Below are 11,670 nucleotides of genomic sequence, written 5' to 3' on the forward strand. Positions count from 1 at the left end.
ATTCCCTTACCTTTTTAATGTCTGTAGGATATGTGGGGATATCCTCTCCTTCACTGCTGATGTTGATAAAGTGTTTTCTCCCTTTCTTCACTGATCTACCTACCTAGAGATTCCTCAACTTTTACTGATCTTTAAAAAACAACAACAACAACAACAACAACAAAAAACACACACATTTTAGCTATGTTGTCTCTGTTGCCTGTACTCTATTTTATTGATTTCTGCTGTTTGTTATTTCTTTCCTTCTGCTTTGAGTTCAATGTGCTCAGCATTTTCTGTTTCCTTAAGGTAGAATATTAGATTTCAGGCTGGGCACAGTAGCTCATGCCTATAATCCCAGCACTTTGGGAGGCCAAGGTGGGCAGATCACTTAAGTTCAGGGGTTTGAGACCAGCCTGGCCAATAACACGAAACTCTGTCTCCACTAAAAATGCAAAAATAGCTGGACGTGGTGGTAGACGCCTGTAATTCCAGCCACTCAGGAGGTTGAGGCAGGGGAATTGCTTGAATCCAGAAGGCAAAGGTTGCAGTGAGTGGAGATGGCGCCACTGCACTCCAGCCTGGGCAACAGAGTGACAGACTTTGTTTCCAAAAAAAAAAAAAAAAAGATTTTCATTTTAAATATGTTTCTAAAATATACCTTTCTATGTAAAAGTTTAAAGCTGTACATTTCCATAAGCACTGTTTCACCTATATCCTATAAATTTGGGTGTCATAGTTTCATTATCTTTAGGTTTGAATTATTTTTTATTTTCCTTTATGATTTTGTCTTCAACTCATGTGGTATTTCATTTCCAAATATTTGGGGCTTTTCCAGATATCCCATAATTTTGAATTTCAAGAACAGAGAATATACTCTATGATTTCAATCTTTCAAACTTTATTGAGACATCTTTATGGCTCAGCATATGGTGAACATTCCACATGCACTTGAGAATGTATATTCTGCAGTTGTGTGGACGGCTGTATAAATGTTAATTAAGTTGGGGTGATTGATAATATTGCTAGGTCTTTTACATTAATACTGGCTTTTGCTTTGGACTAGAAAAAATACACTATGCCTAGAGTCTTCTCGGTAAGAAAGTTTTTAATTACAGGGCTGGGCACAGTGGCTCACGCCTGTAATCCCAGCACTTCAGGAGGCCGAGGCACGTCAATCACCTGAGGTCAGGAGTTCAAGACCAGCCTGGCCAACATGGTGAAACTCCATCTCTACTAAAAATTCAAAAAAGTTAGCCAGATGTGGTGGTGGGCGCCTGTAGTCCCACCTACTTGGGAGGCTGAGGCAGGAGAATAGCTTGAATTCGGGAGGCAGAGGTTGCAGTGAGCCAAGATCACGCCATTGCACTCCAGCCTGGGCAACCAAAGTGGGACTCCATCTCAAAAAAAAAAAAAAAAAAAAAATTAACTATCAATTTTGTCTATAAATTTTAACTCTCAGTTTAATCTATCAATTACTAAAAGAAGATCTTCTAATCTCCAGCTATGATGATGGATTGGCAAACTTTTCCTGTTAATTCTGTTCATTTTGCTGCATGTCCTTTGAAACTCTGATATTAAGTGCACATACACTCAGGACGGTGTGTGCCTGACTCGTGAGCTGGCCTGTTTATCACAAGGAAATGGCCCTCTTTGTCACCAATAATACTCCTCATCTTGCAGTCTCTGTTCTCTGATTAATAGAGCCACGCTGGTTTTCTATGACTAGTATTGGCATAGTATATCTTTTCCCTTTCTTTTACTCTCAACCTTCATATGTCTGTGTATTTACAATACATCTACTATGGACAGCACAAAGTTTGATCATACTTTTTTTTATCTGGTTTGACATAAACTCATGAAAAAGCAAAGAAATTAAACTAGAATGTGGGACATCCTGGAGGATCACTGGTCCAAACTCGTCAAAAAGCGAACATCAACTGCTAAGAAAAGAAAACAAGCAGCCACAAACTGGGAGGACATATTTGCAAAAACACGTATCTAATAAAGAACTGGCATCCAGGCCGGGCATAGTGGCTCACGCCTGTGATCCCAGCACTTTGGGAGGCCAAGGTGGGTGGATCACTTGAGGTCAGGAGTTTGAGATCAGCCTGTACAAAAAAAAAATACAAAATCAGCCAGGCGTGGAGGTGGGCGCCTGTAATCTCAGCTACTTGGGAGGTTGAGGCAGGAGAATCACTTGAACCCAGGAGGCAGAGGTTGCAGTGAGCCAAGATCACGCCATTGCACTCTAGCCTGGGCAACAAGAGCGCAACTCCACCTCAAAACAAAAACAAAAAACTGGCATCCAAAATATGGAAAGAACTCTCAAAACTCAGCAACAAGAAAAACAACCTGATTCTTAAAATGGGCAAAAAACCTGAAGAGACACCTCATCGAAGAAGATATAACACGACAAATAAGAACATGAAGAACATGCAAAGATGCCCAATTCCACATCATTATGAACTTGAAAATGAAGTAACAGTAAGATCCTCCTACATACCCACCAGAATGGCTAAAATCCAAACACTGATAACATCAAATGCTGGTGAAAATGTGGAGCAACAGAAACTCTCGTTCAGTGCTGGCGGGAATGCAAAATGGTACAGACGTGTTGGAAGACAGCTTCACAGTGCCTTATAAAGCTAAGCCTACTCTAACCGAACCAACCAGCAAACACATTCCCAGGTATTTACCCAAATGAACGGAAAGCTTATATCCATACAAGAACTTGCACACATGTTCATAATAGCTTTATTCCTAATTGTCTGAAGTTCAGAGTAACCAAAATGCCCTTGAATAGGAAAATGGATACAGAAACAGTGTTGCATTCATACACTAGAGTATTGTTCAGTAATTGTAAAAAATGAGCTATCAAGCCACAAAAAGACATGGAGGAGTCTGAAGTGTGTATTACTGAGTCAAAGAAGCCAGTCTGAAGAGGCTACATACTATATGATTCCAACTATAGGACACTTCAGAAAAGACCAAATTCTAGGGGAGAGAAGATGAGGGGGAGCAGAGAGGACTTTTAGGGCACCACTACTCTGCGTGACAACATAACGATGGGTGCAGGACATCACACATTCAGCAAAATCTGCAGCGTGTACATCACCAGGAGTGAGCCCGGGTGTAAACTATGGACATCATTAATCATAAAGCATCATTACTGGTTTATCAATTGTAAAAAACCTAACAAACCAAGGCAAGATATTAACACTAGAGGAAAATGAGGGGGAGGAAGTATATAACTCAATAAACTTGCTCAATTTTTCTGTAAAATTAAAACTGCTCTAGAAAAATGTGGTCTATTATTTTAAAAAAGATTGCCAGGCATGGTGGCTCACGCCTGTAATCCCAGCAGTTTGGGAGGCCAAGGCAGTCAGATCACTTGAGGTCAGGAGTTGGAGACCAGCCTGGCCAACATGGTGAAACCCCGTCTCCACTGAAAATACAAATATTAGCCGGGTGTGGTGGTGGGTGCCTGTAATCCCAGCTACTCGGGAGACTGAGGCAGGAGAATTGCTTGAATCCGGGAGATGAAGGTTGCAGTAAGCCAAGATCACGCCACTGCACTCCAGCCTTGGTGACAGAGGGAGACTTAGCTTCAAAACAGAAAAAAAAAGACTGATGTATAACTATATGCTAACTTCCCAAAAGAAGACAAACTTTTTAAAAAGTCACTAAAAAAGTCAATGTCATAAAATGAAAGGCAAGAGGAACAGATGCAATGCATGAACATTAATTAGATTCTGGGTCCACGACAAAATCAAGTAAAAAATGCCTACTAATTTAGTGCACATTTTTCAAACACTTGGGAAAATATGAACATGGACTCTATAGTAAATGACACAGAACTGATGTGCCATTTCTTGAGCAATTTGATGGTACTGTGGTGATACAGAAAGCCATCCTCGTTCTTACTGTCAGGATGTCTGCATCTTTCAAATGGTTCAGGGGACAAAAAAAAGTGTCAAAGTGGCAACAGGGGAACAGTATAAAGGTATTCATCCTACTGTTCCTTCCATCCTCTGGAGGGTCAACAATGGTAAAAGTTGGGTCTGAAAAGACTGATAAAAGGTACATTAAATCCTCATAAGAATAATCAACAAGAAAAGAGAGAAGGCACATATACCCAGCACCAAGAGCAAAGGAAGACACCTCACTCATAGATACCCCTGATACTGGTGCGTTTCTAAAGGGGTATTGTGAGCCAGTTTATGTCAACACATTGGGAAGCTTAGTAGAAACGGACAAGGTCCTACAGAAGTCAGTTGACAAAGCTAACAGAAAAACCCTTTAACCATGAAAGAAGCTAGATCAGTAGTCAAAAACCCTCCACAAACAAAGTAACACCCCAGACAGAGATCTTTCTTTGTAAGTTCCACAACATTCAGACAACAAATACTTCAAATATCACAAAAACTATTCGAGTATATATACAAAGAATGAACATTCCTCAACTTATTTTCTAAGGCCACAGTTATTGATCACTCCGCCTAGGCAAGGACAGCAAGAGAAAAAATCCCTGGCCAATCTCACTCATAAACACAGATTTAATATATCAAACAAAATGGCTGCAAACGGAATAAGCCGCGCATGAAACGGATCATTCATCGTAACATAGGTTACCCCAAAAAGAAAGGTGTGTGTAACAGGAGACAGTCAGACAGTATCACTCAACGTAGCATGAGCCTAAGGGAGAAAAGCCCTGTGACCACCTTAACACACACATACAAATAACCAAGGGAGGCAAATCAACATCTAGTCACGATTTTTTTAAAAAACCAAATCAAGAATTGAACTTTCTTAATTGGATAATGGTGATTGTTTTGTTTTACAAAAGCCTGGGGCAAACATCTTACACTCGAACACAGGAGCTCCCCCACCCCCCCCCGCCCCCTCCACCCAGTCCCCACTTCACTCCACTGAAGGCATCAGCCAGCACAGCAAGACGAAAATAACAAAGAAAAAGCACAACTGAGAGTGGGGCACAGTGGCTCACGCTGTAATCCCAACACTTTGGGAGGCCAAGGCGGGAGGATTACTTGGACTCAGGAGTTCAAGATCAGCCTGGGCAACATGGTGAGACCCTGACTCTACAAAAAAATACAAAAATTAGCCAGGTGTGGTGGTGCACACCTGTAGTCCCAGCTACTTGGGAGGCTGAGGTGGGAGGAACGCTTCAGCCCAGGAGGCAGAGTTTGCAGTGAGTCATGATCATGCCACTGTACTCTGGCCTGGGTGACAGAGTGAGATCCTGTTTCAAAAAAAAAAAAAAAAAAAAGTTTGGTTCTGTAAGTTACCAGAAGTGGAAGAAGGGAAGAGGGAAGAGGGAGGAAAGAGGGAAGAGGGAGGAAAGAGGGAAGAGGGAAGAGGAAGAAGAAGAGGAAGAAGAAGAAGAAGGAGAAGGAGAAGGAGAAGGAGAAGGATCACATCATAAATTCAGAGAATAGAGACATAATTCATAAAAATCATTACTGTCTGGAATACAAAGAACGCCCTCAAACCGACAGGAAAAGGCAGCCCACTGCAGAGAGAAGTGGACAGCAGATGGGTGCTTCGTGCAGCAGGGAGCCGGCGGGTGGACATAGGATGCTCGACCTTAATGGTTATCAGAGGAAATCAGAGCACACCACAGTCTATCATTAAAAAAACCTGTGACAACACCCAGTGCTGGAGAGAAAGGTGGGCAGCTGAAACACCCATGCGGTTTACAGCAGAAACAAGACAGGAACCAGCCCAATGCCCATCTGCAGGGGAGGCACTGAGAAGGGCGGGGTCCCGGGAGGGGACAGCGAATGTGGGAAGAGGCAGGGCTGTAGGCCCCTGGGGTCGGGGGCACGAACCTGCAGAGCCTCCGACCCCAGTGAGCAAAGCGCACTGCGGAAGAGCGCGCCAGTGTCCGCCCGGCACGTCAGCAGCGAGCTCCCGGATTCGCCGTGCCTGAGAGCCAGCACACTGGGGGCTCCACAGAAGAAAGCCAGGGAAAGACAAACTCAAATTCACTGTGCCAGGCGCCACCGGGGAGGGCAGGGAAAGGAGAGACTGCAGCTGAGAAAGACACGCTAAGGGCCTGTGGTGAAAGCCTGGTGGTTCATTACATCCTGCTTCTGTAAATTCTACTTCCTTCACAATGACCACTCCGAATTTACCCAATATTTACCGAAAGGAATTAAAATCAAGCTGGGGTCCAGATACACATGGGGAGAGATGGCACTGCCCTACGGGAGGAGCTGGGTGGACACCTTTCTAACTCCCGAGGCTGGCTACTCCTCGGTGTCCAGGGTTGGAAGCCTTCCTTGAGGTCTCTGCTCTGGGCCCACACTGCCTCACCACCTGTGCCGAATGCTAGCCACGAACACGGGACGGTGGACGGTAACTGAGAGTTCAGTGTGTGAAGAAACGGAGTCAGAGTCCTCACTATGATGGCGGGAGGTGGTGTCCACACTAAGGAGGCACAGGCCCAGGAGGCTGACAGCACAACTGAAACCGGAAGTCGGGTTTGCTGGATTCCAAATCAGTGCCCCGACAGACACGCTCAGGCACATATGGGGCCACCACACCCTCCAAGAACTGCTTTTCGTGCATCACACAGAGTGTAGTGAGACCCACAGCTGGCTGCTCTTGGACGGACCAAGGTTCCCACCCTGGAGGATGAGGACGACAGTCAGCACCCACCACCCACAGCAGCAGCTACAGAAGGGGAGCGAGCGCTTCATCTGGTCCTGGGCGACGGAATTGCAAAAGGCTGGCGATTCTGACCTTGGGGAGGGAAGCCCGGAGGCTGCACCTGCAGGGCAGCTTGGAATTAGCCCTTTAGCATATATAACACATTTAAGAAAATCACTGATGCTTAAAGAAAGATTCTAACGAAATTGAGAAATTGTGCAATTTTTCAAACTAGAAGGCAGACACTCCCGAGGTCTGTCCTCGGAGAATACAAACAACTGCTGTTTTGACAGAGGGAACGGAAACCACACGCGCCATGCTTCAAGGCAGGCGTTCCATGAACATGTTCTGCCACAGAAACAGCTCCCTCCTTGTGCCTGATTACCTGGTCCGTTCAGTTACTGCATTTGCGTTTGGTGAAACACAGTAAACATCGATGGCTTAACAGAAGCTACGGATGGGCAGGAGCTGCTGCCGACCACCACAGTTGGCATGGCTTCTGGCAGAAACGGGAAGCTGGAAGGCATACTCACCTTGTTGAAGACCCAGACCTCCCCGTTCACTGTGGGCCGGGGCACCCCGTGGCCATTGTAGTGAAAGAGGACTCGCTCCTCCTTGGCATTGCGACGTAGGGACGTGCAGAGCTTCTTGACTTCATCCACAGTTGGGTCAAGGCTCTGCTTGTACCGGGCCTGTTGCAGGAGAAGAAATGAAGAAATTTACCATGGACTCCAGGGAATGCCTGGAACTCATCCCTTACTCTTTCCTCTGGATTTAGCAGTTAATAGCTGTGTGGTCCTGGACACATGACTCAGTTTCTCCCTCTATAAATTCAGATAATGCCAGGCACTGTGGCTCACACCGAAAATCCCAGCAGCTTAGGAGGTCGAGGTGAGAGAACTGGTTGAGCCCAGGAGCTCAAGATCAGCCTGGGCAACAGAGTGAGACCCCATCTCTACAATTAAAAAAAAAAAAAGAGCCAGGTGTGGTGGCACACACCTGTATTTCCAGCTGAGGTGGAAGGATCGCTTAAGCCCAGGAGGTTGAGCTTGCATTGAGCCATGATCGCACCATTGTACTCCAGCCTGAGTGACAGCGTGAGATAGTCTCAAAAAACAAATCAAAATACTAGATAAGAACTGCCACACATGATGGTTATAAATATTCATTCAACAAACATTGAGAACTACTAGGAACATCAATGAGATAAACAAGTAATGCCTGTCACATGGCAACACCAAGTCAAACACAGCCGCCACTGGGGTACCAAGTGTTTCTCAGAAGTATGCGGTCCTTCTGAAAACATCTGGAGCATGGAAGAGAGAATTTGCTCAAATGAAGGAACCTGCATTGTACACATGGCAGCAATGTACACATGACAGCAGAAGAGTGAAGAGACCGAGTAAGGAACTGCCCTGCTGAAAGCTCCTCCCTCCGCCTCCTGCCTGGGCCCTTCCGGATGCCTGTGAAGAACTCCCTGAATTAGTAGAACCTAAAGCTGACAGAACAATCAATAGCTTTGATATATACAAATAATAAACAGAGGGCATCATGGCAAAGAAAACCCCATCTAGAAAGCCACAGAGCAGACCGAACGCATAGGAATAAGTTTAACATGAAATGTGCAAAACAGAGACATGGAAGTTTTTCAGAAATCTCCTGGAAAAACACAAGTAGACGTGAACAAATGGGAAGATGCTCCCTGCTTGGGCAGGCTGCATCAACATTCTTAAGATGTCAGCTCTCGCTCGATTAATTCACAAATTCAATGCATTCCCAATACATACCCCAAGGAGCTATTTCATGGAGTTTAACAAGCTACTACTGAAGGTCACAGGGAAAAACAAACAGGCACAAAGGGCCAGAAAATCATGAGGGTGACCTGGCCTTGCCAGACACCGCAGGCTCCTCTAGGGCCTCTCATTAAGACAGCGAGACTGGGGGCACGGAGACCAGCAGCCCAGGGAACTCACACACAAAGCACAGAATCAGACCCACGTACACATGACCTGGCTTTCTTGAGAACAATATCTACATAGTCCTAATGCTATGAATGCTGATTTTATTTTAGTAAAAACTGTGCCAACTTCCAGAGAACCTGAGTGAGGAGGGCAGGCCAGGGAGGAGACAGACCTGACTGGGTGGCAGGATGCTGGAAAATGGGCACAGGCGGCACAAGGAGCTACTCCAGTTCCGTCATGCTCTTTGTCTGCAAAGCACTTCTCGTGGTGAACTCCCAACAAAGAAAAACTGACAGAGCAAATCTACGACCTTCTAGGGCGGGTGAAGGGAACAGCGGGTGTGAAAGTGCCGGCGCCACACCAGGCAGTCAGGGAACATGCCCTGAGTTGATGAGTCAGTGCAAAGCAGCGCCAACATATGCCACTAAAACAGACAGCTGAAAGGGTTTGCCTCTGGGTGGGGATTATGTTTTTAAAAAGTGATGTGTATGTTCATCACTTTGATAAACTTTTAAAATTTTATTTTAAACACAACTAAAATAAGTAAGGCCAATGCCACGATCATCACTTGAAGAAAAATGCCGTTAAGTGTTTGGAATATGCAGGGGAGGCTGCGTTTGAAGGAAAGCCTGGGCTCCAGCTGTGCCAGCCTGGGCACACAGATGCACAGGAAGCACCTGCTGATGTGACTGAGAAAGGAAGCAGAGAGGACATGCCCCGAGGAGGGCACACCATTCATGCTTAAGAAAGGTTCTCCTGCCGGACACGGGGGCTCACACCTGGAATCCCAGCATTTCGGAGGCCAAGGTGGGAGGATCACTTGAGGCCAGGAGTTCAAGACCAGCCTGGGCAACAGAGTGAGACCTCCCCGTCTCTATGAAAAAATAAAAATAAAGAAAATAAAGAAAGGTTCCTTGGCATTTCCAGAGAAAAAGAGTTAGATGTGAGGAAAACAAGGCCCAATTCCTGCAACATAGATCCTCTGTTGTATATGATACACATTTGGTGTCACCTAATTATATACATTAAAACTCTAATTTATGACAACATAAAACCTCTTGGTATTCTAGACCCTGTACTTTGGAAGTCGTCAGTAGATGTATGAATATGTTTAGGATGATGAGATTTAAGAATTTTTCCGGGTTCCCCAAATTTTTGGTACCTGCAAGCAAAGCCCATTAGAGAACCAAAAGCTAATCCAAGGCTAGCAACCCTGTGTCACTGCAAGACAGTGCGGAGTGCTGGTCTGAGGCAGGGCTAGGGCGGCAGAGTGGTCTCCCCTCTCAGTGTCTCCTCCCTCAGGACCAGAATGCTGCTCGAAAAATAGAGTCATGAAGGAGACTCGAGAGAGAGCTAACCAACTCATAAGGCGGGATCTTCAAGTCCGTTTTCATCTATGAAGGATGTACACTGACACCCACAGCGGGCTCTGCCAGGATGGGGCTGGCCCGCAGGGAGCCCGGGGCCACGGGGAAGGAGGAAGGGCTCAGAGAAGCCAGGAGCATGACGGGAGGGGTGCTGATGCGTGGCCTGGAGCGTGTCACCTGCTCCCGTAGGTGGTCATCACTGGCCCACGGGGGGCCCCAGCCATGCGGTGGCCAATATGACCCACATGTTCTGGAGGAGCCTGTTCAATGCCCAGCTCTCCTACAAAATTCCTTCTTGAACCCCTTCAGCAGGAAATAATTTTTTCTTTTTCTGATTTAACTTACAGTGCTCACTATATATTCATGTGCAGCTATCTCAATTCTATGTAGACGGTAAATCCTGTGGGGGTCAGCACTGCTCACCCACATGTCTGCCTTTCTGTTCAAGGCACAAGTTTTATGTCCTTCCCGCAGGCTTACAACACACTCGGTTACCAGCAACTAATTGCTGAGTGATACTCAGATTTTTACTGACAGTAATTACAATAACTAATAAACAAATCCATTTGTAGTAAGGAAACTGACAGGATCCTGCCTGAGGTTGAAGTGGTGTAAGTGACTGTCAACATAATGCCAGAAAGTATGTGTGTACGAACAGCTGCATCCAGGTGCTGGGTACCCAAGGCGTCCGTGATGTCATCCTTTCTGCTTTGCTACCTGAGATTCTACATACTAAGACTTAAGAAAATGATGGACACATTGTGGATTCATCACTGATCAACTGTGTGTGTTGTTGGTGAGACAGAACCAGTCCACTGAGTCTTAATGTTCTCAATACCTGAATTTGGGTTGATCCCATACAACAAGTCGAGGGCAGTTGATAAATGAAAGCGCAGTTCTAGGGGAAAGAAGGAAACATTTTATTCAGCTGTCAGGACCTTGGCTACATGCCCTCCAAAACCACATCCACTCAAGTAAGTATATTTTACATTAGAAAATAAGTCTGAAGTAGAGGTAGACAGACATTCTGTCTTCAAACGGGTAGGTAGAAAGAATGGCAGACACATAGGACGGGGTCAGTCTGGGGAGATGGCTTCGAGTCAGCGTGGAGCAACAGCCCCATCTCGCCCACGTCTCTCCAAACCCAACAAAAAAGGTCCTGGAGAGGACCTAGTTTACCTGCTCCTTCAACCCAAACGCCTCAGCTGTAAGACCTGCATAAACACAAAATTTAGGTTTCTCTCTGAATCGGGGTGTGGTAATGGCCAGTCTAAGCAGCAGGCCACATCCCATTTTGGTCTGGGCCTTTATGTAGATTAAAACAAACACCCATGCATTTTTAATGAAAGTGCTTTTTAAAAAGTGTCCTGGCTAAGTTGGTAGAAACAATGAGAGGGTCTCTGCATTTTCCCACCTCCAGGGATGCTTTAAGGCAGCTCAAGTAGGGAAGAGCAAAAATGGAGAGGAAGGACTCAAAAAAAAAAGTTTCATGGATGCTAAAGGAGTATGTATCTTCTTGAATCCTCCTAGGTCTCACACACAAGGTGGAACGGGTGTTCCCGGCTCCTGTTCGCAGTCCGGCCAGCAGAAGTGAGCCACCTGAGCGCACTTTAATCAGGAACGTCCACCGATGCTGACTTCCGACCCCTTCTCCAGGGTCTGGGGTGGGGGTGGGGGTGGGGCGCGGG

The 11,670-nt window shown here is 45.8% G+C and overlaps 1 protein-coding gene across 1 annotated transcript in view; it reads right to left on the reverse strand.

Moving 5' to 3' along the window:
* RPTOR (regulatory associated protein of MTOR complex 1) overlaps window positions 1-11,670 on the reverse strand; it is a 424,190-nt gene that overhangs the window by 254,040 nt on the left and 158,480 nt on the right. Inside the window, exon 4 of the mRNA XM_017879553.1 lies at window positions 7,188-7,346. Coding sequence (XP_017735042.1) covers window positions 7,188-7,346 — 159 coding nt within the window. The remainder of the gene's footprint in view (window positions 1-7,187; window positions 7,347-11,670) is intronic.

The sequence above is a fragment of the Rhinopithecus bieti genome, unplaced genomic scaffold (genome assembly GCF_001698545.2).
Source record: "Rhinopithecus bieti isolate Rb0 unplaced genomic scaffold, ASM169854v2 scaffold_9899, whole genome shotgun sequence".
NCBI classification, from domain to species: Eukaryota; Metazoa; Chordata; class Mammalia; order Primates; family Cercopithecidae; genus Rhinopithecus; species Rhinopithecus bieti.